The sequence below is a fragment of the Adelges cooleyi genome, unplaced genomic scaffold (assembly GCF_023614345.1).
Source record: "Adelges cooleyi isolate 19-005CV unplaced genomic scaffold, UGA_ACOO_1.1 ACOO_flye_CR_arks_rails_tigmint_CR_PRNA_23, whole genome shotgun sequence".
Taxonomy (NCBI): Eukaryota; Metazoa; Arthropoda; class Insecta; order Hemiptera; family Adelgidae; genus Adelges; species Adelges cooleyi.
Window position 1 is genome coordinate 3,164,871 of NW_026095893.1, and position 27,784 is coordinate 3,192,654.

The 27,784-nt window shown below is 29.9% G+C and overlaps 1 protein-coding gene across 4 annotated transcripts; it reads left to right on the forward strand.

The window, feature by feature from the left end:
* Positions 1-247: 247 nt before the first annotated feature.
* Positions 248-27,130, forward strand: LOC126836169 (chromosome transmission fidelity protein 8 homolog). 4 transcript variants are annotated; one of them, XM_050569343.1, is made up of 2 exons: positions 248-697; positions 26,385-27,130. In XM_050569343.1, exon 2 carries the CDS (start codon positions 26,403-26,405, stop codon positions 26,769-26,771), a length of 369 nt encoding a protein of 122 aa, XP_050425300.1. In that variant the 5' UTR covers positions 248-697; positions 26,385-26,402; the 3' UTR covers positions 26,772-27,130. The 4 variants fall into 4 exon arrangements, with proteins under 4 accessions (XP_050425300.1, XP_050425301.1, XP_050425303.1 ...); XM_050569344.1 differs by lacking the exon at positions 248-697 and adding an exon at positions 9,384-9,675; XM_050569346.1 differs by lacking the exon at positions 248-697 and adding an exon at positions 17,433-17,877.
* Positions 27,131-27,784: the final 654 nt, after the last annotated feature.

Genomic DNA, 27,784 nt, shown 5'->3' on the forward strand with positions numbered 1-27,784 from the left:
AATAGGTACAACGACTGTGACTATAGCTGTTATTTTCTAGAAATATTTTGTTTTCGTTACAAAATAACAAGAAACGTTATCAGTAAATTGTGGCATGCGGCGCCGTGCGTGATAATCTGTTTTTCTTCAATTTGAACAGTTAAACGCAATGAGTATAATATTACAGGATACCTAATCTCTTTGACGTCACTATAATCGATATGGCGCGCGTTTTCGATAACGTCGACAGGTGGCGCCCGCAGCAACCGGCCATTTCCTTTGTCGTCTTCCGAATTTTTGGTGCGTTTTGAGGTTTAGACGTTTTTATCTCGGACTTTTATAATTACTTTTTTATGTTTACGCCAAAGTCCAAACGCCGTTTCAAAATTCAAGCCAAGTACCGTAGTACGCAACAACGTGTTTTTTCTCCGTTTATTGCTCCGAGACTTAGGAATTGGCCTACAGTTGGCCAATTATTGTGCACCTCTACGGTTTTGTGTACTATTTGTAAATCACGTCAGTTAGAGTCTGGTTCTTAAGGCAGTTTTAAATATCAATATATCGTTTTTGCTGAATGCCTGAATCTATCGTACGACAATACAACAAACTACTCCATAAACTATGTTGATGTCGTCCAACCATAATTAGCCGGAGGTAAAGTTGACCAACAACCTTAAAACGCCGACCGAATCAACCTGGATCCTCTACTTTCAAAAAGGTAAGAACTCGAGTAATTTGTGATTATCGTAGTTTTTCAAACATAAAATATCTTCTTAGCCTTATATTTTGAGTCTTCTACATTCTACGCGACAATATTTTGAAGATTCCACTTAGGTCTCCTCAGTTTGGTGATTTCCATATTTTAAATTATAATACTCCTATGATAAAATTTTTATGAAGAATATTATATAATATACATTAGGATGTTATTTACGGTTTTTCCTTATCATTAATTAATGTCTAACCATTATTTCTTATCAATACCATTCGTAGATTTGACTTTTTTTATTTGCAATGTTCACCTTTGTAAAATGCTGAGTAAATTTTAATTAAAGTTTATGTTTTTATTGATACTATCTATTGCTACTACACGCGCAATAATGTTGAGTGGTTTAAACATATGTATTGTTGTTCAGACTTATTGAAACTTGAAAATAGCTGAAATGTAATTTAGGTATTATAACAAAACATAATATTTTGTCAATTTTAATTTAACTAAAAATATTTAAATCCACTGATAAAGAAACTTGTTTACATTTTATCTAGCCCTTACAAATATATTTGAATCTGATAGTGTTTAAACTATTAGGTTTCATATTATTATGTATTTAAAAATTATTATTTTATTGGTTTACCAATATGACAATTCAATCTGTATTTGGGATGTTGTTATGCATGTGCAGTGATGTGCAGATAAGAATATAAACGTATATTTTAAAGTGATAAATATTTGACTAAGTACTTTTAGAAAGTTAGTTCTATCAAGTCGGTATTTAAAAAAAAAAAAGCCAAAATTGGATTTTAGTCGATCGTTTAAAATGTTTGCAATAATCGGACGTTACAATAACAAACACAATAAGTAGCACTAAGTATATTAGTTCTACAATTATTTAAATGATAAACAAAACTATTAAATTAGTATTTTAATGTTACAAAAACAGCAAGTACTACCTATTATATAATACTTAATATTAATTCTTATTAGTTGATCTTATTTTTTTACTAATTCTTAAAGTCTGCACTAATTTTAATTTTAAATTACTTATCGTTAAATAAGTAAACTAATAAACATCAAATCCTCATTAAAATAAAATTAGTTTTTGTCAACATAGTCACAAAGATATGTTTCTATTAATGTAATTTAAATAAAATCAATTAGTTGTCTACTAACTTAATTATACTACCTTGTCATCTAATTTACTTTAACCTGTCACTATATAAGTTTCAGTCAGACTTACGCAGCGTTCTACATGAGCGAACTCAATGCGAACGCGGTGCGGTGCGACACGACGCGAAAATATCAAACAGCTGTCTACCCTGGAAGTGTCCTATGTGACCGAATACACGCTAAGGTTAGCGTGGCGCGAAGCGAACACGATCAAACGGTTTGATATTTTCTTGCGATCTGAACGCGATTTGTGCACAGAATGGACAGAATGGTCACTTTCAATGTAAACAAAAAAGCTGATTATGAACTCTCGGTCGCCGGAAGACCGCCGCGCACGTAGGACAGTGTGCTGCTTTGCATTGCGCCGCGTTGGATCGCACAAATTTTCGCGCCGCACCGCGTTCGCATTGAGTTTGCTCATGTAGGACGCTGCGTAACATAAAGTGTGGTAGACATACATTTTTTACTTGTCACAGTGTGACTAAATGTGATTGGGGTACTTCCTTACCCTGCGTGACCAATAACAGTTTAATAGTTGAAACATATCTTTTGGACTTCAAAATTGTAGGAAGAGCAAACAAATAAGGAAAATATAAATATGTCTATAAAATATAATAATTTACAGATTATAGTTTAAATTGAAAACTTTTAATTATGTGATGTTGCATCATAAATTAACAATTACCCTTAACCTGACACTTGTTTCTTTATTATTTAAAAATTAAAGCAAAACTATTCAGAGTTTTACATTTCAAAATGTTTTATTCATAAGTTTAAGCTGCTCATTTTAAAGCCATCGCTGACCGCTCCAAGAACATAGAGAAAGTTTTTGAGCATAATATATGATATGCCTGAACTGGCAGCTCCTTTTTACTTTCTAGTTTCTCGTAAATACTGCCACTGAGTGTGCAAATGTCAAACTAACGAGAGTAAGTTTTAAGCACTGCTACCCTAACTTTAACTAGTCCACTCTTTCTAATATTAAAAACAAAATATGTCACCAACACTATGCATATGTAATGCTATAAAGTCAATTTTAACTAATATAAATAGTTTCATGCATAACTATGTAGTTTGTAGATGAGTTTCCTAGGCAGTGCAAAAATAAACATTGAAGATACAGCATCTAATAACTTAGTAATAAAGCAACAGGCCAGTAAGTTGTAGACCTAGGTTTGATTAAGGGATACGATAATGTAACTTTACTTCTATAAGCCTTAATTTCACAAGAAGTCATTGTAAAAAAAACATTCGTTACTAAAATACAGTTATAGCTCACGCATATGAGAGTTTTATTTTGTATTTATTGATATTTATCAGTAAATTCAGAGAGTTATTAAATTTACTGAATATCCTTCATTTCCGTTTTGTTTAGTATATAAAATAAATATAATTCAGAAACTGCGCCAGAAAATAGTTTAAAAAAATGAGAGAGAATAGATGATTTAGGAATGTTTAAAAAAAAGAAACAATTAAACTGTAAAAGGGGCAAAAGAGATTAATAAAAAAGGATTTAGATATGTTAGGACATGGGACACAGATAAGAAATGGGTGACATAGAGATAAGTGGAGTGAACAAGCTATAGTGAATGAAAGCAATATGTATGGAAAGAGAATTTGGTTGGCCTGCCCTATTGTATTTTATAAGGGAAAAACAAAATAAAAACTTGGAAAATTAATTACAGTTCTGGGTCCGTTAGAACAAACGCATGTTTTTCAAAATGGTACTACTCCAAAAGTAATTGCAGTAAAAAAAAAATGTATTAATCAAAAAATGCAGATACATATGCAGTTCTTTTATACGTAACAAAATTTAGGTTCTGAAAATAATGTCAGTCATATGGCGGCATAGCGCCTTTGAGCCCCGCAATGCAGGAATCCAGGTGCTCGCGAAACGAGCCCATCGCGTCAGTCAGCATCTGTCCCTGAACTTCTCTCACCACTCGTTTGATCTCGTCCTTTAATTTATCAAGGGTTGGTGGCTTGTGTTGATAAATTTTAAGTGACCCCAAAAGAAAAAATCACATGTTGTTAGGTCAGGGGATCGAGGGGGCCACGGAATGTCCCCAAAGCGCGAAATGAGACAATGAGCGCTCAAGTGCGCCATATGACTGACATTATTTTCACAACCTAAATTTTGTTACGTATAAAAAAACTGCATATGTTTTTGCATTTTTTGATATAATACATTTTATTTTACTGCAATTACTTTTGGCGTAGCATCATTTTAAAAAACATGAGATTGTTCTGACGGACCCTGTATATGCCGTATAACTCGATTTAAATTCCACTGTACAATACGATTTTGAAACAAATGTCAAATTACAGATTTTTTTGTTTTCGACGAATCCTAGTTTTTTAATACACAAAAGAAAATTAAAAAAATGTCTTACAACTTTAGAGATGATTTGAAAAACAAATTTATGTGCTAAAAAAATTCTAAGGCTAGAATTGGATTCAGCGAAAAACTCTAGTTTAAAATAAAACTAGAATTGAATATATGTACTTTTCTTCTTGTTCCGAAATAAAACGTCACATTTTGTTGTATAGTGTCATAACCAAAGTCGTATGATGCTAACTATTTTTTTTGCTAATAATTTTCAAGTACTATTGAAATTAAATTTAAAAAAATTCAATGATTATTCTACTCGTAACATTAATTATTGTGATATTTATCAAATTGAGTATGTGTTGTAGTTTCCTACATTTTCGATTCCTGTGGGTCTATCCTGGGGTTTGCGTTCCTTTTTTTGCAATTTAATATCCAGAAAAATCCGTTCGTTTGCCGAGCAGTATCTTCCTTAAGGTCACGGTAAACTAGTTTTTATCACTGTACCGAGTCCAGTTTGGCTTGTTTGATGATTCAAATGTGAAATAAGACAAAATTAGCTGAAAGATTGTTATGATATTGTCATTTACCACACTTCCTTGTAGAATCACACGAGCTGTCTGTTCCACTTGTCGTGTTCACCTTGAAACTGGTATTATGCTACTTTTATTAACCCCACTATTGCGCCACTATCCACGTGTGCGATCGCGCGCGTGGGTCATCACTCATTGCCGGAGATAGCAAACGTTAAACAATATTTTTCTTTTTTTTTTAATTGGTGCACTGTTAACAAAGAAATGGCTTAAAGTCCATTTATTTTAGGACCCCTTCATTTATCCAAAAGTTAAAACCACCACTATCCGATAGATTTGTTCATAAAGCATCCAAATGTGCCTTTAAAATGATCAACATTTCATATGTTTAGTGTTTTAAAAGTGTTTTATTTAAAATATTTTTATCACGGTTTTTTGATGGATACATTATTTTTTTTAAATTAGGTTTTTAAGACTAACATTTTTTTCTCTCAAGAACTTGACCTGCTGAAGCAATTTCAAAGGCAGATTTGGATTCCTCATGAAAATAATCTAGCGGATAGTGGTGGTTTCATCCTTTTGGGTAAAACTCACCCATATTTTGTAGAACTGACTAATCGTGTAACTTTACCTTTTAGTTTGTCTTTATTGACTTTTGTTTTCATAGTTTCTTTATTATCTAAATCTGATCTCGATTGCTTAATATTTTCCATGATTTAAATTTTCTTTGCACTTATCATTCTGAAACTATCTCAGCCTCGAAAAGCTATTTTATCATTTTTCATTCTATATTAAGAAGACCTAGAATATTACTTGTCTGTTGTGATTGTTTCTTGGCAAATATCTCATGGCGTTTATTACAAAATAGAAGTAGGTAAAGAAATTACTTATTCAATGTAACAGCGTGGAATAATAGCATGGTTATATTCACACATTATTGCGTATTACTAATTAACCGTACATCAACGACAAGAGTATAATTATGAGTAATGACAATAGCGTTCACTTTAATATGCTTTTAAAATTATTGTATTCGTATATTATTTTAGTATAACTCGAATTTTTGCAACAGTTTTTTATGTGCCACCTTATTATTTTTTATTTTAGAGTATTCATCTATATATTTCTTAAGTTCGTTTGTTTACTTCTTAACAACTATTGTTTTCACAATTTGTATTACCCTTATAAAATAGCCAACAAACAGCATTACAATTTATTACTTTTCGATGACATTTCTTGTGTTTTTTATGTGTAGGTAATCACTTATTACCGAGAAATATATTACAACTCATTTAAATTTTAATTGGCCATCGTTGTTTAAAGTTCTCCAAATTGTGATTTTTATAGCGTATATAAATTATTATTATTATTTTTTTTTTTTATATAATATGTTAATATTCAATTTATTAAAGAGTATTTACAATCTATGCTGCAAGGCATAATAAGCAAATAGTTACATTGTTATATATACAGAGAGAGGGAAAAAAAAATAAACAAATAGAAACGGTGATTTGGTATGAGGAGGGAGGCTATCCAGTGATAGAACCCAACGTGATTTATTATTTTTTAAATGTGTTAAGAGGGCGTCGCACCGACCATTTTTAAGGAGTAAAGTATAGGCAATTTTTTACAAAATCTTAATTTAAAGGTTAAACTGTAATGTGTAATTATTAGTTCAATAACTAGGACTCTATTTTGGTAGTTAAATTATTTTTCGGACTATCACAGCATCCTTAAAAACGATTTAAAAATGTTTTTCATCTCTGCATGTTTAAGCAGACTGAAAATAACTCGTTTAATTTTGGTTTTAGAGTAAAAGCACCAATTATAAAATTAAAAGAGAACAATATTTCGGAGGGCACCACGGTGCGTTTTTTTTAATTATTCCAAGTATAACGCTGAATGCATCGTTTAGAAATAACGACTATTTTAATATTTTGAAATGACTGTAACTTTTCAAAAAAACGCACCGTGGTGCCCTCCGTAATATTATTCTCTTTTAATTTTATAATGGGTGCTTTTACTCTAAAACCAAAATTAAGCGATTTAATATTTTCAGTTGGCGTAAACATGTTTTTACCACTGAAAACCACCGGTGCGACGCCCTCTTAATATTTTATGTTTAACTAGGTACAGTATTTCATCAGTGATATGACACAGTTCTCAAAACTAACGATGCTTGATTTAATAAATTAATAAATTATTGTGTATTACTTATATATATATATATACTTAGTATAAACAAAAGTTAATAGTATGTGCAATCTTAATGTCGTTTTTATTTTTCACGCTGACATTACAGTCCTCATAAGTAGGATTCACACTTGAGTATTTCTGAATAATGCGATTATAATAAACCCCTACGTGCACATGACGCTTTGTATTGTTGTAGTTATAGACCTTGTACTAATATCTATAATGATCTTTGTAACTATGTCCTATGATTAATAGTAAATTTAGAAATGAGTAGTGTTTATATTTTAAATTGAGAAATGGATTTCAGGTGTATTATATTAAGTATTACAAACTATAGTGTACATTGATTTGTTTTTTAATTAATGGTTTTCGAGTATCAGTAAACTGTTAAAATGTTATTCTTGAACATTAAAACATTTGAACTAGTTGGTTGTGGTACCATTTGGTACTTTGGCTTTATATTATGATAATATAGGTAATATCTTAATAGCCCAACTTTGGTTTTCGTCCTCGTGAAGTACGCGATGTCATCATTTTGAAGTAGAGATCGTTAAATTGTTATAAGCTATTATGGACTCACTTCAGATGAATTTTAAAACTTTTATGTGATTATTTTAACATCAGGCATAATTCGACATTTTCTTCAATGGTATTCTACTTTTTTCTCAAAAATTAAAAAAAAACTAACAAACCAAAATGCATTAATGTATTGTTAATTATTATATTAATTTTTACTATATAAACTTGAATTATTTCTAGAGAGACTTAATAGGAATGTTGTTTACCTTTTTTTGGACATATTTAGCTTCTCATAAACTCGTAGTCCATTACGATTAATATCTAAAACTTATTTTATTAAATTCGGATAATTATGTCGAATTAGGTGTTTAATTACATGTTTCTAAGTAGGTAATCAGTTTTCAATATAGTTTGTACAGCGTAATGTGTGTAATAATTAAAACTCCTATTTAATAAACTATAGTTTTGTTTGTGTTCGAAGGCGAGAGAAAATACAATTACGTATAAATTGTAGTGATAAAAATAGTACCTTTTTCCTTTTGAAAACTTAATACCTACTTGATCCGACGATTATTTAGACGGCGTACCAAGTAAAAACCCTGAACCTAGTCAATTACGATAACAATTAATTGCCCATGAGTCATAAAATTATCTCAATAGGTTCGGTGTTTAAATTTCTTCATTTAAAATAATTCTAAAACAGTACAGGTTATTGAATTACCTAACAACTATTGAATTGTGTGTAGTGTTGTGTATACAATAGAATATAACTTTTTAATAATATGTATAAGTGCATAACTTTTGTTTTTTTAAATTATAAGTTGTTTAAAAATGATAAATATGGCCTATGGCGCACAATAGTCTAGAATCCGAAAAAGGAGATCGCAAATTGATTTTTCGATATGGTCGCAGTTTTTTTTTACGAAATTCAATTCTATAGGCGGACAGCGTTGAGCGAATAGTTGCCTAACCAACAAATAAAAATATGAATTCAAAGTTAATTATTAAAATGAATTTAATTAAATTTGTTTGATAATTTTCATAAATAGAATTAATAATTAATATTGATGACAATAATTAATTTTTAATAAAATAAAATAAAATTAGTTATATATTTATTATTTTAATAAAATTAATTTAAATTAGTTAATATTATTAGTTTACCAATTTTAGATTTATGTTTTAATTTGTTTATTAGATCACTATTGTATTTAACGCCCATTTATGGTCATAAGAACAGTCTATTCTTTGTCTTTCATCAAAAGTTTTAGTGTGGTAAAGAAATCAATTTTAAGACTTTTTTACTATCACTGAGCATTTCTACATAATAATTTCTCTTTATGAAATTGTTTAAATAATTGATTTTTTGACCTACATTAGCTCAATAGTTAGCTAAAACTGTAGGATTTTTTTAAGGATTGTTTATTATAATATAATGTCTAATAAGACATTATATTATCAAGTAGGTATCGACCAAAAAATTATATTTTTATATGCATGTCTGTGATCAATAAGTATTACAACATGAATGAAAATTAGCAGTATTTTGAAATCGTTTGGATTTCTGGAAAATAGAAGCTCTTAAGGTATTTTTGAGAAAAGAAAACCGTTAAGAAGGTCATCGGGTTTTGTCGAAAGACGGAATTAATTTTTTTTTCATGTCATAGATACACAATTTATATGTACGGCAATATTAAGGTAAATTTAGTCAGTAGACGAGTTTTCAGAATTTTGAGTACTATGTTAACGCACGCGCCAATATAGTTCACCTGTGCGAAGAGCGTTTGACCCTCACCAGGAAGCTGATGCCTATAGTCGTTGTTGCACATTGTCTTTGGTTTTACTCTTTACCACCACCTAACGTGCGAACAACCGTATCGCGGTGGTAGCGTACAACAGCACCTGAAGAAAAACGGCGGCCTGACCAGAGTGACGCCGACAGCCGGTTGGTACTGTCCGTGAGCATACTGTACTGTGCGTGCGTGCGTTTTTTGAAGAAAAAAACTATATGCGCGCAACTATTCGATTTTGACTTGTGTAGAAAAAAAAATAAATAGTACGCCGCGCTTATCGTTTTTTTTTTTAGTTTCGTACGGAGCGTTTTTCGTTTTACAAGTATCGAGCTCGGGCACAGGATTATATTGGAATTGTCGAGGCAAATAAAAAAAGAAAGTGATAACCGAAAATTCCAGGTATTGCAATTGGCGGCGATTCTACACTGTCAGATAAAGGTAGGTAGGTAGGCCAAAACATAATAATATAATATAAGAGACCAAAACAATATGGAACGTCTGAATAGGAGTCAACAGCCTACAGGCGACGGCGATGTACCTAATTCGAAACTGACGGCATTGTGTTGTACGCCTTGTCCATTGTAGCTCGTACTCAAAACCGAGTCACCAACCTTCAACAAATGACGCGAGTGTTTGGAAATAGTAGGCAAAACAGAGCTTGTAACAGCTGAAGTATTATTATTTTATCCCGACTGTCGCACACTAACCTGCGAAGTCACACGTATAAAACGTGTGTATATATATTTTATAATACCATATAGTTTTTTTTTTTACACATTCTGTAAATATGCACATAAACGTTCGAATGTTATTACGGAAATTAGTTTACAACTGCTTGTTTACTGCGTTAAACTCGATAGTATTTCATTGCCGTTTGGTCGAGTTGGGTACCAAAACGTTTAAGTACTAGTTTTGGTTTTCTGTTTTATGTTGCTAAAAAGCTGCGTGCCTAGGTAGGTCAACTTGGACTTTTAAATTTGTATTAATATGTTTCCATCTCAATGACCATACTATTATTGTCAACGTCGTTGATCTTTTCGATAATTAGATGGTACACCCTTGTTTTTTTGTTTACTTCGTGCCTCCCATGTAAATAAGAAAAAGCTATCAACAAAACTATTACACTATCTGCCGCCGATTAGAGCCAGCACCATTGTCTCCGACTATAAATTGTGTACACATCAGCAAACAGAAATCAAAATCAACACGGTGAAAAGAAATAATACACTGTACACTGAGTTAATTTTTATCAATGTAGCGTGTCTAAATTATTAGCAAGTAAAATCCAATACTTCGGCATTATAGTTTACCATTTGATAGCAGCGATCAATGTATTCAATACATTTGCATTATATTTTAACGCGTATTTATTTAATCTTAATTAAATACATTTAGGTTCATATAAAATTAGTTATGACTTATGTCTATCGAGCGCTTTTCCGAATGTTATTTTATGAAATGTGTTGTTCAGTATGTATGGGTTTGTCTGTAGACGTAAGTAATGTGTATGGCTAATTTTTTTCTATGCCATACCGGTCTGATAGAAAATTACCTTGAATACTTGAAAATACATTTGAAAAATATAACTTTGAATGAACTCCTTTTTTTAAATGTTCGTGTTGGTTAAACTTGTTTATGGTAGGATGAGGTGGAGAATTTGAGGAAACTGGTTGTATTTATTTTATTTCCATATTATGTATGCTATTATCCGACAAAAGACACCTATGTTGGTAAATCGACTAGAACAATAAGAGGGGACATGGCCTTCTCATGACTTCTTTGTGCTTGTCATACTGAGTATTTCTTGAATCTTCAAACAAATCGTATTATAAAAAAGCTTAACAATTTTAATATTAGATTGATAGTGTTACATAACTAGACGTCATCGAAGTACTAACGTATAACCGCGAACGAACAACGATTTTTAAGCACTTTTAGATTTGTGTACAATAGTTTCTATGATCAACATTCAGAACTTCTTACTTTGTAAGGATTAAAATATAAATATTTATACTGATCCTATGTTGAATAATAATTATTAGCCGTGTTAGTAACTTTGTGAAACAAAGTATTTAAAAACCAATTAGGAAAACAAGGTTATCCAATTACTTAAGTTATTCTTTATTGATACCCTTGGGCTGGAATGAAGCCCGAGTTATATGTACATTTTTCATTATATTTGTACAACAAAAAACAAAAAAATTAACTTTATGTAATGTACAATTTGTTCTACGTTTTGCGAAAACAAATTAATATAATAACGAAACATTATTTTTTTTCTTCTATAATTTCTGATATAAAAAAAGCGATAAAGACTGATTACCACTCTCATATAGTAGTTAAATAAAAGATTAAAGTGAAAATATTTTATTACTGTCGAGTTTATTGAGCTTTAGAACAGTAATGCGAGTTAATTTTTAGCGAAAATTAGAATATTAACGTATTCATCCTAAATAAAACTTTATTTTTAATAATTTATAGGTAAATAAATATTACAAGAAACCCTATTTTATTATATATTTATTTAATAAAATATCACCACAATTCAATACCTAAGATAGCAAACGTTTTATTGTTTATAAAATCTGTTACCTATGTGTTGAATGATACTGTAATTGAAAAGTTTCCTTAAACACTAACAAGTATACGATTATTTATTTTTCCGGTAAATAGGATAATAATAATGTGTATAGGTAGCCAAGTAGATGTATAATATTATATACATATATTGTCATGTATCTCAGTATAATAATACGAAATTTAATAGTAGTGCATTCATGATCACCTTGATCTTTCAAGGTTTTCCTCTTTATTCCTTATTTCGTACTGTAGTGTAGTTCCTTTTATACGTGCGAAAAAACCTACACCGTAGTCGACAGAGTTTCTATTGTATGAGCTTATTTAAATTTCTTTACTGGTAATTTATGTAGTGCTATGGAAATATTTATATTTTTAAAAGATGGTTCAACTAATAGGTAAACAGGCATATATATAATGTCTATAATGTAATTATTATGATGTTGTTAACGTATTACACCACTTGTAAAAATTGATATTTGTAATTTGATAATGGAAGCTAAAAACGAAATGTATTATTACCTTAAATTAAAAAACACTAAATCGATCGGAGTTAAATTACAATTTTTACAAGAGCGTTGATATTATATATATCATATTTATATAATTCCATTATTTGCTTAGTTTAAAAAATTTTACAACATTTTCATAAGGTAAAACGTCCTTTTTATATGTTGCGAAATGACTGTGAGATATTTATTTTCCAAATAGTATAAAACAATTTAATATGACATTTTTTTCTATAAATCTAGCACGACATAATGGAAAATAATAATTTAATCTTATTTTATTTAGTCAACAATACATTATGGAAAAAACATTGCATGCGAGATAATAATACCTACCGAACAATACGGGTTAAACTAAAATTCTATTGCACGAAAACTTAACATAACTTTTTTTCATTTAAAAACATGTTTTTATAAAATACATTTCTAATCATTTGTTGTAATGTTACACTCAAAAGGCAGGTGGTACATCTAATTTTTTTTTAAATCGTGTTTTTACACCAAAGTGCCCTTCTCCCCCAATCTAAATACTGTTAAAACACAATACAAATATTATATTATATTTTATAAATTTACATGTAGGAGAAAACTTGAGATTTCCGTTTTTTACCTGTAAAATTTTCCAAATTGGATTTATGTATCCTATTTTGGAACGCCAAGTGTCATTCATGACTAATTTTAATTATGATAGCAAATCTCATGTAAACATGTTTTTCGCATGCGATGTTCTCATATTAGTAGGTGAAACCCTAATATATTTGAAAAAAAACAATAACTCATCCGCGTGATATTTTTGTTCACAGTCAATGTATGCTTTGTATAGTAAATAAGTTTATTACCTACATTTTTTAATATCATGAGCTAAGATTAAGTATATAATTAAATTAAATAAATATATTTTATTTTTTCAACATTTCAAATTTCAGTAAAACAAAAATAACTTCTCATTTCGCATTTAGGTTAACAACTTGATACCGATTATTATGAATTATTGTAATATGAATATTATTGTTAAAAAAAAATTATTTATCGAGAAAAATGTATTTAAAAAAATGTTAAGCACGTTAAAATTTGTAATTTTTATTTCACTATTGACAATTTGAAAATTGAACATTAATGCCTGAAACTTTATATTTAATGATAAATAATCATAATATTATCTTTATACCTAATCATATCACATAATTATTTTAACTAATTATGTATCTGTCCTAATTATAAGTAAATTATTTTTAAAACCATAGTACCTAAATTTTAATATTAATTAATTTAACGTACATTAATTTAATTAATATAAATAAATAAATAATAAAAAAAAAATTTGGTTAATTTTTGTAATTTTGATGTAAGTACGGATGCATTAAATATCCAGTTATAAGTTATAAAATGTATTTAAAACAATATTGAAGTATAAATTTTATAAGTAATACCTCAAATATTTTATGTCTTACCATCGATCTCGCATTGGCCTTATCTTTATCTAACATTAAACCTTACAACCATTTGTTTTTTAGTTAAGTCTTTCATTAAAGAAGTATCTTTTGATTTATAAAAAGCAAACGTGTTCGAGGTTCAAGACATTATGCTACTGATAACCTGTAGAATAATTTGTAATAATTTACCCCTTATTGTTTTAATTTTTTCAATAAGTTTCGACCGGGTTTGACCTATTAAAAGTAAAAGGATAAATGTTTTTTAAACTTTGATGGTAATCTTAAGCAGTAACCCTTCAAACGTAATAATAATAATTGATCTTTGCACTGTAAAATGAACGCTGATACTATTTTATTGCAACAGACTATTAAGTTTATGAATGAAAATATGTTTTAATTAATATTAGTTATGTTTTGTAACATCAAACGTTACAACAGTAATTCACTTAACTACTAGAGTACTCCAAAATTTGTCCGAGTACTAGTTTCGAACCTGATGTGAAAATAAAATATAGATAATAGATATATTACAACATTTTTATAATTTCGATAATTTTTTTAGAGTGTATTGACTTTTAGCTTTAATAATATCAACAATCGCTACATTTTTAAGATCACCTTCTTTGTACTGAGTTTTTTTTACATTCGTTTTACAAGGTCAATTTATTTCCTGTGTGCGCGCGCAAGATGATAATGACCCTCGCAACTTGTATGCAACTATACAGATCACAAACGAATTTCATAAGATTATGTCCGTGATTTCTTTGAAAAAATCATACATAACCGGTTTTATTCTTTTTAAAATATATTTTATTAGGTATTTAATTTCATATTCGTATTTAATAAGAATAATATTGAATTATGTGTATACTATTTTATTTTATACTTTTATTTTTTTTATTATGTAAGAAAATATCCCCCAAGTATTCCGCGATCTCGCCCAAAGACTATTAATGACGGTATGTCTTTAATTTTCAAGATCAGTTTCTTAAACTCAATAAATTGTACAACGTTTTTCGTTTTTTATCTCTCGACTCGTCAAAGTTATGTTTCTATAACGTGTATACTACCCTTACAATAAGAACGCTTGTTGTTTTACTTATATGTATATTTTCATAACAGAGAAAACGGTCTGGCAACCTATTAAATCAGTTGGATTTTTAGTTGTGTGTAGATTAGCTTAGCATTGTCTATGATTTTTGATAATACAGTTAACATATGCCAACATAACGTTGTATTAAATTTCGCAACTAGCACTTCTTTTTCCTAAGGAGGGGGATGAGTTTATTACTATTCTCAGATAAATTAGTTAGTAATACTTTTAAACACATTCCGGTATTTTAAAAATAATACATTTTTACATTATTATGTAACAACTCCTTAGTAAATGGAATAGTGTTGATTTATTCATAATGGCTATGTTTTTAAAACAGAGGTCATTAAAAGCTTTGTACTTAAAAATTATAAAATGTAATTATTGTACCATCGTTAAGTATGTCAATTTTGTATTCTTTATTCGTGTATGTAAATATCACAAAAGGTCGTATATGACGTGGAAAGGGGTTAATTACTTTTTTCAATATTTATTTTACAAACGTTATAACTTATAATAAACCTTGACAATATGTAAAACTTTTTATTGTCTATGAAATATATCATTTACATTTTACAGATAACTGTTTTATTCAATTAAATTAATCTAGCTTACATTAAATTAGCATTTGAATCGCCTAGTCTTTTGTGTGAAGTACTAACATAATGTTATTATTATTTATTTATTTATTTCAAAATTCTTCTCTTTTGTTATTAGCTATGACGTTTTCTATCATCTAAGTGTCTTTAATTGTACGTTTACAGTGTGATGCAAATGTGTACCCAAGTAGATTTTTAAGGCTAGAGAGTAGAGTGAAATATTTACTTATTTTATTTAATTACTATTTATAGGAAAATTTACTTTAAGGTAATTAATTTAACTTTGATGCGAAGCTTAGAAGGTATTTTTTTATTTCACTTCGATTTTATTAAATGTGTTATAATTTTTATATTTATTGGGTATTTTAATATGTAAGGTGTTATAATTTTAATAAGACACAATAGTTGTTTTTAAATACAATTCATCTGAATTTTTTAAAACTTAAATCCTATCAAAAGTTAGTATTTTTTAAATTTAAATTATTACTAAGTACAAAATTAATAAAATGTATTAGTCGCCGCTAGTATAGTCGAGTCATACTCTTGAGTATAGTCGCGGCGCGGCAGTGGAACGGTTACTAAGGCTCTGAAGTTCCTACAATCAGACCCAAACGTCATTGTGAATTTAAAGACATGGATAGTCCGAAGATTGTCAAGTTAATAACATTTCATGAAATGAAAAAAATTCAATTCGTGAAAAAACATTATTATAATTTGCATGTGATTTTCTAGAGAATAAATATTTATTATATTTAGTATTATTACTTGATATTTAAAAAATACATTGAACATATTAAAAATGTATAAGGAAATGTTTAATGTTACTAACGTTTCTTAAAAAGTCATAGGCTATCGCGTTTTAAAGCTATAACTACAAAACTACTCGTTAGTTAACGTTTTAGTAGGTATCGATAATTGTCTATATTTGATTCAAAACATTTCTTTGATACCAAATTAATGATTTTATTAAGTATAATATCTGTGTTTGGATTATTAACATTTTGTAAAAGCTGCAAGGTGGTAACTTAGGAAAGTAATTATATTATTTAAGTCATGAGCAATTTTACCGGTTTAAGGAAACGAAAGAAAATAACTAAACAAATTTCTTGGCTGTCATAATTCAGGCAACTCAGCTATTAACAATATTTTAGAATCTGTTGAGCAAATTCATGTAGTAATTAATATTATTTTTACATGAATGACGTTATTGTTGGTCTAATGCACATGACCTTATTGCACTTTCTTAGCTATACAATAATATATAATTAGTAGATAATAAGTTATTATTATTCAAAGCATTTATTTTTGAAGTTGCAATTTTTGACACGCACGTAGGTACTTTTTATGAATAAAACCTTGTCTGTAAACCTATTGCAATGTTCTTGTTAGTTTTTGTATTGCAACCAAACTATTTTAACGTTTTCGAATATTCTTTTAAACATTGGTATTGTAATATACAATGCTGAAATGTCACCTAACTACTACATTCTACGTCATGGTCGCAGTAATGCAACTAAAATACATTTTGATGATTACAGTTCAAACGTAGAAATTTGTCCGGGAAAATGTTTTATATAGGCAGTGTGTGTCTTTTATTTGTACTTGAAAACCTTAAACGGCGAAGGCGACCAGAAAAGGCTAGCGTTTTGTATCGCTCTCTACGTTATATATTTGATGTTAACGTTTGTTTTTAGTCAAATGATGCCTAGACGTAGGTTGACCGGAAGGTAAACAAACACACTAGCAACATGCTAATAGTAGACATTATTCCGCTAAGAGGTACACAAGTAGTACTAATAAATATCTCTCGTTAGCCGTTCGATGTTTGCCGGTGGAACCGTATAATGTTTTTGTAGTCGCCCTTGACCTAGAGGCCCAGATTATAACCCCCCCACCTATGCTGCAGACCAGTGTGTGTGTGTGTGGTGGAGATGTAAACGCGACGACGATCTGGTGATCCTCCAGCGACGGCGATCACACAGGAACCTCGGCAGTTTTTGATAATACGCGATCGTCTAGAAGTCTCTCGGATACCGGAAAGTTTCGACGACCACCACCGATAGCCGATCGGTTATTATTTTCACCGTTATTCATTTTTTTTTTTTTTATATGCATTCTGTCTTTAATACGTTTTGATTTTGTATTATTATGGCGAAAAACTATCACGAATGCTGTTATAAACCGTCGTTTTTCCTGCATCCGGTCCGTCTAACAGTGCGCGTACAACCGTTGAATACCAATTGATTTTCGTTGACGAATTATTACATCCTAAACATACATAGTTAAGTGCGCGTGGATGACAGTAGTAATTAGTGCGGAATAATATTGCGCAACAACCTTTATTTTCGTCGAACTTTTGTCTTTTGCCCGAGAGATGTCTAGCAGCTGTCTACGTACACCAAACGACGACTACAATGTCTTCTTATCCGGTACAATAAATTAACAGCTATTAACTAATATATTCGATTTACTCGAAAACGGTTTTCGATAGGTCTAATCATTAACTTTGGTCAATAATTAATATGCTTAAATAGACATTACCGCTTATTAGTAATTTCGACTTTTTAAAGAAACAATTAAACTGAGGATTATTACTTTTCGGCTAATTAAACACAATACTTTGAGTGGCTTCTAATGTTTCTCTTTACAGTTTAATTTACAGGCAAATTTTTAAATGTTGAATTAGCTTAGTAGCATTTTTTTGAAAACACGTCAAATAGTACGCTTGGATTTTTTTATTTGTTTTACGATACATTACCAGTTGAGTAACTAATTATTGAGATTTACCCAAGATCTCAATCTTTCAGTCTCTGTTTTATCATAATCCCAAAATTATGAACCATGTATCCGTATATATTTGTAATATATTAACTTTTAGCGTTATCTTCACTACAAATAAACGAAAACTTTTTATTGGGTGTGAACGACCAACCAATATTTCAGAGTGAGGCAGAACCTTAGCAGATACCTATAGGACAAAGTTTGACTCCTTTAACCTTATCTATTGCGACACACAGTTTGACAAATCTGGGAGTCAGCCTTGGTTCCATTAAAATAAATTTCTTAACAATCATGTTGTAAATTAGATATGATTATATTGATTTTTTAAGCAGTTGTTATAGAATAAATGTTACACACATATTTTGTCACAAATAGCTTAGTCCTATATAGTCTAACTATAATATATCAATCCACGAAAGCTTTTACGCATTCATATCTAAATATGTTTTGTAATTAAAATGTGTGTCGTAATTATTTATAAAATGTTTAAATAAAATACTAATTACTACAATATTTTATTTATATAAAGGCCATCCGAAAGCTTTACGTGTTCATAGTAAAATTGTTTTATTATCATCTTACGCTTAATTAATGTAATTTCACATGAAAGTGGCGGTAATACTATTACCGGAAGGTCATATCCTTGTCGATGCCCTTAGTCGTCCAGTCGGTAAATACATACAACAAGGTTAATGCAATATGTAAAGCGAAAAAAAAGCCTCCCAATAGCTTTACCTCCGGTTTACGGATGTCTATGACACTTGCTCAGGAACAGGTATTGATCCGGAATCCGGATATGAGTTTAGTTGTTTTTACATGAAATATGCATATTATTATATTATTATATTGGCATTGGGGATATTATTATATTGTATAACTTTTATAGAATGATAATATACATTTGTATTATATTGAAGATTTTTACTTACTTTACTGAGCAATATAGGTATAGTATAACTTTATCGAGATAGGCCAGATGCTTCAGTACAAGGATAGTCAGTAAGTAACTCTTAGGTCCAAATAAACAACTTAGGATAGGAGAACTTCACCCCCCCCCCCCCCCAACACACATAACGCCTACATACCCTCCCCGTAAAAAACCTTAACCAAATTTGCGTATCCTTGAGGTAAATTTTTAATATTATGAGGGTGCTTAGACGCCCGTCCCCAGTCATTTAGGCTATTTTTACTTATGATACCACTCTAAATGGTCCACGTCTCGCAGTACAAGATTACTAGACCCATTATCTTCTTTGCTGCCACCAATAAGTTGGGTTTGATTTCCGGTTTGCGAAAAAATATTTCATACTTGGCGTGTGTATTTTCTTCGGTTTACAAATTCAAATTGTATCTATATTTCATGTTTTTCTACCTCTGTTGTTGTGTTACAGTTAGCAGGTAACACCATCGCCACCTCCACGCAATTATATTACCATAGCGTTTCAATAGCAGTCCTATTCTCGCGGCTCGTTCGCGCGCGAAAGATACAAAAAAAATATCTTGGGTCATTCTCATTACACACATACATACGATATGTATGAAACGTAAAATGTGTGTTAAAACTCCATTATTATTTAACGCACGCTTTGTTGTGTTCCATTGCTTGGGTTCAGTTCAGCATTGTGTCTCCGGGCGAATTCCTCGCGTTGCCTAATATGACCGCAGCGTTGCCAAACTAAAGGTATTATATACACATAAAATGCATAATATTAAATTTTTGTATCTTTGTTCCGTCTAGGTCACGTGCATACAGGTTTTCCAAGTGATTTCCTATGGTCCAAAACTCAATAGTAGAAATAGAAGACGGAAGTTAAACCCACTTCCCGCCTACCGATTCTTCTGTCGGTGTCTTGAGAGTGGCCCGTGTCAACTTTTTTTCCTCGAAACCCATATAGGTAACCCATACATATGGTGAATAAATGAACACCGATCTCGCACGGCATATGTGAATCGGTTTGAAAAAATTTGCTGTCACTCGCGCTGTTGTTGCTACATGTTATTATCATAGAATGTTGTATTCCTGAAAAACAAAACAAAAACAATTTGTCAGAAAAGAAACAGTAAACACCCATACATTTGCCTTTAGATAGGTTACACTTGCCACAACAAATATTTTTTTTACCGCTCGACAATGACACTGATCATGACGAGGTCAATTTTTTTTTTATTTACTTATGTTTTGAGATAAAAAAAATATCACGTTTCTGAGGTCATCGTGTGGCAATTGCTATTGCTATTGGAGCGCTCTATTCCACTATTCTCATATTTAGTTAAGACCAAAAAAATATGTAAGTTCAATGTTGTTAACAAAATTATTCACCGGATGTGATTATTCTCGCCAACGTTAATTCCGCACTGAGGAAAAGGTTATTTCCTTTCACGCGAAACCTTCAGCTTACATTTTTTTTCAACATGCTCAGCTTACGGGTTAGTTACCATAATAATTACCTTGTACGGTTTATTCTTATTACGGTTGGCAATACTGTGTGCGTGATTTATCGTCTAGGTTAACGACGCGACGGCAACAGCCGTCTTAGGTTTACTAAGGTTTTTTCGAGGTTGTTGTAAATGACATTTGAAAGAACAAACCAAAATTAAGTGTACCTGGTAATCGGAAATGTGTGAAATAAATGTCGAATAAAATTAGTTTTGGTTTTTTATTTTACAGTTTAAATTTAGGGAATCGTAATTCGATATTTAACATAGATATAACATAATATAATTATTATTTTATGTAGTATAATACCATTTGTTTATCATTGTTAAAGTTGTTCTTTGACAGGAAATCAGTTTTCTCCTTCTGTGTACGACACTTCATCCCATGTTGTTTATTTGCGTTAAAATAGCAAAGTGAATAACTATGCTAAAATATAGACTGCGCAATGTTGCTTTTACGATCTTTAAACTCGTGTATGATGACGTGATACTGACTACCGATAATAGCAGTAGGTAGTAGCATTGTTAATTTTAACATTGCTTTGTGCCTTCTAACTGTTCTTAAAAAGTTTACGAACTCTGATTGTTAACATACATTCTATTCTTTCGCAGCATCCTTTAAATGACAATAATCCCAGCGTTATCATTTTTTCCAAGAAACCACTAAGTATGCTACTTATGCAGTAGCTATTATGTTTAAAGCTGTTAATCTTTTATGAATATTTTTTTACATAATACTAGTCGAGATTATTTATCGTTACCACATTGTGCGTTTATTTTGTTGCCGAGAAAATATGCTAAATTAACAATTTCATAATAATTCTTTTCTACTACGACTATACTATTTTAAAGCTATTGAAATGCATTTGTTTGGTACTCCTTTTAGTTTGATATTTTAGCATTGTTTATATGGATTATTTTGGACTAAATGCTGATTTATTATTAAAAATCATAAGACATGAGATGAAATGTGATAAAATACACAATATAACACATAATAAAATTAACGTAATTCTAAAATTATAAACATAAATATATTTGTATTCGTTTTTTGGTATTGTCTTTTACGTCTGATAAAATTGACAGTTGATTTCTTGAATTTTTTTACCTATTACAGGGTTTGAGAAAATAAAATAAGCAGTTAACGTGATAATGTCAGTACATACTAAATATAGACTAGATTGAAGAGGAAGACCCACAAGTTGGCTTCAAAGTTATATTTCTGGAACTAGTTTGAGAATACGTTCTAAAATGAACCCACCTAGTTTAGGTAAAACAAAAAAGAACACTTCATATCAATAATCATAAAATCCTTGATATTGTGTTTGATTTAATTTAAATATAATTATGAAATAATTAAGAGTACGTCTAATAATTTACTGTTGTACATCATATCAATACGGAGTTAGTCGTCCGTGGTCTGAAGTGCGTATAGATAAACTGCTCGTTAGAAAAAAATGATATTTATAGAAATTATAGTAATTGATGATATAAATTAATTAATGGCCGAATCTTGTACGATATAATTATTGTATATTTTGATTATTTGTGGTACTTTACTTTTAAATTTCAATCGAAAAAACATATCTTGCTCGACCACTCGCTAACTAAGTAATATGCATGTCAACTTAGGTATAATATCAGTAAATATGTCGCTTCAATCTATTTTTTTTTTTTACCTAAACTGAATCCAATGGTTTTTATACCTTGTTTACCAAAAAATATATATACCCGCGGATATTTATATTGTGTCCTTTTCTTTAGATGCACAAATAACCCGACAGTTTATAATAACATAGTTAATTGACAGGACAACTGGTGTGTGCATGATGGCTGTGAGACCTTGTTCAGAGTAGGGTGACCGACCCTAAATAATTGAGAAAAGAAAAGTAAACTAGTCACGTATAGATAAATGGACTAACAACTTGGATAATGGTTAATAATACAATTCTCGTGTAATGTGAGTATAGAACTCTTTAATATTTATATTCAGTGTTATAATTTTTAATTCTGATTACAACAGTGTTGAAATAAATCGTTTTCTTGTTATTATTTATCGTAAGCTATGTTGGTCTACAATTCAAATAACATTTCACTGTTACTATATGTAACCTTCTAAAAATATAGAAAATCGTCGTTTCAGAACCACCTTTATCATTTTTATCAACTTTCCAGGAAAATAAAAAAATCAGTTTCATTTTACATTCAATAACATTATTACCATGTTACTAATTAATTGATTAACGCGTTATCTATAGACTTTATCGTAAATCTGAGTCTATCAGTCGATTTACTGCGTATTTTTAAATAAAATATTATTGCTACTCAATATCGACAAAATCTATGATAAATAGTGTTGCTTCTTAAGTGACGAAGAAATGTGTACTTTGTACGTGTAAATAACTATAAAATTTCCGTTTCACTAAAAACCCTAAGTAAATTCAAATTATGTTAACATTAAAAGTGGATAGTATTAAGTAGTTTAAAAATAAATGAGCGGATAATTAATTAGCCTTGTAATGCATTGTATGTAGCAACTCTATGTAAATATAGAAAATATTAATATAAATTAATGGATTCCATGCTATTATAATAAAAGGTTTATTATTATAAATTTTTATAGTATCTATTAATTGTTTTACAATGTACTTTTTTACTATTTATATTGTATTGAAGCGATTTACACATTTTTACCCAGTTTCTATGATATGTTTAACATTACGTAGTAAATGACATCATTGATTATTAAAAATCATGTAAACATTTATAAATGTACAACGGAAAAATAAATAAATTTAGCTGAAAATTGTATAGGGTGAAGGAATGTATTTTCGTGGCATAAGCAATTTCGTGATATAGTTTGTTGATCGTATCGCTTAATTCCCTATTAGAAAATTGTCTTGAAAATCGCACTGAATCTTAAAACACAGTTATTTTAACAATCAGTGTGATTTTCAAGACAATTTTCTAATAGGGAATTACGCGATACGATCAACAAACTATATCACGAAATTGCTTATGCCACGAAAATACATTCCTTCACCCTACACATAAACGTAAGAAACGATAGCATTATCGTGATGCAACATTGTAAAAAATAAATATTAAACCTACTATAAAGCTTATAGTATGTGGTCCTTTTTTTAAATGTACCTAACATATCAATATTTTTTACGTTAAACACTGCTGCATAATATGTGTCTCGATTTTCAAATGAATGTCTTTAAAAAGAATATATCATGTTCTTACTAGTTCATTTTAAATAATGTTTAATATAGTATAGTAGTAAATGTCTTACGCTGTTCCACTGTAAATCAATTTTGGTTCAAAATTGTTCTTTCGTACTTAGTACAATGTTGACAATACGCTATAAATAATATAGCGTTTGAAAAACGCTTTGACTGTTTTATTAGAAATAAATTAAAAAAATAATTAACCTTTATCATTTAGTAGTAATGTTGTTTTGTATTTCTACTAAAAAAAAATACAATATTTTAAATATTCACTACAAAAGGTGTTGTGTAAATAAAAGGCAATTTTTCCTATAGAAAGTAGAATAAGTAATGAAAATAAAGAATCCTCTTAATGGATCAAAAGATCAATGGCGTTACACTATAATTCCTTAATAAATAGGTAGGTGGTGTGGCGTTCTCTTGAACCGAATATTCAAAATAATTCAGAATTAATACTCGTAGAATATTATAATAATAATATTTTCTTGTCAAAAAATTATTCAAAATGTATACTCGGAAAAAAAATGTTTTACAAAAAAGTTGTTCTATCTAGGATGAAATCTGTCTTATCGAATGAAAGTTATTAGATGGTCGTCGCTTAATATAAAAAATTTAAATGTTTTGTGTATGTGTACGTATTTGTCAATTACGCTATTGTTTTATGACCTTCTTTACCATGACTGTCTGATTAGGCGTTATCGTTGTATTGTTTATAAGTGACCTCAGTAATTCAATATTTTCTAATAAAAATCAACACACTGTGATCATCACGCTAATACATCCAATTCGAAATCCATAGCCAACGGATGGCATTGCTGTTTTCTGCAAATCATTAGGATACCTCGCGTTTGTAACTATTAGGAATGTTACAAAATACAGAATAATACACGTACAACCTAAAAATTTCGTGACAACTCACTACTATTCTATGCTAAACCATAGAACTGCTGTAACTAATACAAAGTTGTAATATAATTATTTATACAAGTCAACCAAGCTGTCGTTTTATCATAAAATCGCTATCGCACGGAATTTTGCTACAAGGTTTATTTATGAATCTCAAGTGGTTCGGCTACAGCATTTACAGAAGTAATTCATTAAATTTAATTGCTAGTTGTAAAGAAAGGGTAGGTAGGAATCACGTCATGTCGTCAAATCTCTTCTGTGTGTATATTATCTGGGGAGGGGAGGGAACCTTTTGAGACGAGTAAAACGTAAAAAAGGGTCATTTGAACCCATTAAATAAAGAGGGTCGAACAAAGAGATATTTTAAATGGAACACACACTGCACTTTATACACATGTTAAACCTTATGCTGTTAACGTTAATGTTGTTTGATAACAAACGGATAACGATAAATTATATAAAAAATAATAAATGGAACAATCATAGGCGATAGCAGCACTTCGTGTGATATCTAAAGTAAGATTGTAAAATAGGTTATATAATAATTTTGAAGTTCATAGGTTTTTGTGTTATAATTGTAAAAACGGCCTAATACATACATATGAAACCTATTTAAGAATTTATAAAATTATATAACACTGGACGTTAGCCGAAATTATTTAAATTAATTATTTAAATAATACGAATATGTTACGTTTTACAACGCTCGTTTTTGATGTTGCCCTTTGTTATACTTAAACATGTTAAATTTAATTTCCATTTTGTTATAACATGTTAGTTTTGAATTTTTAACTGTTAAACATAAAACCAACGATACAAAAATGTATTCTCGATGTATAACTCGACGGTAATGTATTAAATTTTGCTACTGACCAATTTTCTGGTTATCTCAAAAAATTTACTTAAAATTTCGTATTCATTATTATAGAATTATTTACTAAACTATGTAGGTAGGTATTATTAATCTACATATTTTTATTATATTATTTACTTCGCCATTAAAAAAATAACCTAAATTGTATTCCATTGTATATTGTTTGTTATCAGTGCGCATCTTTTGATGAGTATTTGTTACTGGCGTATAATAATTAAAATTAATAATATTCAGTGATATCTATTGTTTTACACAATCTTCTATTTCTCAAGAAATGTCAATTACAAAGTAAATGTATTAGATATTTTCTAATACATTGTGTGTGTTTATCAATATCAAAAATGTCAGTTCGTGGAAAACTAATAGAATATTAAACTATCACGTGCTGCACTTCGAATCGTATTTTTCTTATGACGTTTTTTTTTTTAAGTTATATAAAATAAATTTCAATAATTAGTAAATATATATATATCATATTATTATTATTAGATTACAAATATGGAGTACTTATATTTATATAAAACGTAGGGTTAACACCAGTTTTAAACCGAACGTATTATCGTGTGGTTTTAGTTATTAAGTATCATGCGTATGTACTCGGACGACTAGTTTATTTTAACAACCGCAAGCTTTACTGTTGTCAGTAATTGATGATTTGATATGATTTTTATTTTGTAAATTCGGCCTTTTTATTTGGTTTTTGTAGTGAATCTCCGAAAAAGCAATGATTCTAGTGAAACTGCTAACCGGTGACGACGACGAAAATATGGGCTACTCTAAGAGTATTGCGGAATGGGCAGCGATTGAAATCCAAGGAGAACTCGAATCTCGTCATAACACTCCTCTGGAGTGCCAATATGTCGGAGATCTGTTCGCCACCGTTAAAGACAACGTGCCCATATTAATCATCGGCCATCATATCCTTTACGGGAAAATGGAAACTTTTGCCAGGCCGTTGGCCGTGATGAAGAAAGAGGTTATTTCCGGGGAAAAAGGAGAAGGTGGGGAATACACGGTGGTAGCCGTGGTCACTAAGAAACTGTTGTTCAAAAATAGACCGAAGCCCATTATAGCCAATGTTAACAAGACTTAAAACTAAATGCTTTTTGGTATTTTTCACTTATTTCGTTTTAACTTTGTAACGTGTACATCGAATTACTCTCAGTATTTTATGTTCAATACATACACATAACTATAATTAAAAAATGTTCTGATGTTCAAGTAAATTGATTTTATAATTATTATCTTTTTTGGCATATTCTATAATGTAAATATTTTTAAACGCCCGTTACTCCTTAAAATTGTACACGATGCAACAAAACATGCAGCCGTGAAGTTTGCCAATGCCAAGGCGCTCAGGCGTTTTACGGCTGTACATTTATTTGCCTACCCTTTATGCCGCACGCTATACGATTTCATTATTTATGAATACAATATAATAACCTACCTCAACTTACGTTGTTTTTATTCGAATGTATTTTATAATATTTCGCGCGTTATGTATAATAATAAATTTCGAATAATTACAACACCTAACGTGGTCAAATATTTTTAAAGAATGATCATTAAAAATATTACTCTGCTGTATATATAACATATTATATAAAAATATACAGATTCATCGTGAAGTTTAGTGTTGGCATTTTTTAATAGATTTTATCATACGAATATTTACTGATTTAATTTACGCTGTAAAGATAGCCTACTAGTTAGAGCTATTGGAATCTTTTTTATCTTGTATAGTTAAACTAATGAACGTCTCTAATTTTTGCTATCTGGTATCTTTTCGGGGCCGCCCACAACAGTTATTGTAAAAAAAAAAAATTAAAACTTAACATGAAATATATAATGTATCTTTTTGAAAATAATATGTACAAAACTGTAAGAATTTGTTCTTTGCACCGCTGGTTATAAACTGTGTTAAAACGAGTTTTATCCGATTGCAAAAAAAAAAAAATTAAAATTATAAAATTGATCATTCAGCGGTACAATTCTTATGCGGAAGTAGTAGGACAGACTTAAGGATATATGTATCATTATTTGGCATCTTCGTTTTCGCCGACCGTCGCGTTTTTATTTTCACTCGTGCATCACATAATGCTTGAG

Bases quoted from the DNA above. Each gene is read 5' to 3' on its own strand.
- LOC126836169 (XM_050569343.1), top strand. From the start codon at position 26,403: ATGATTCTAGTGAAACTGCTAACCGGTGACGACGACGAAAATATGGGC.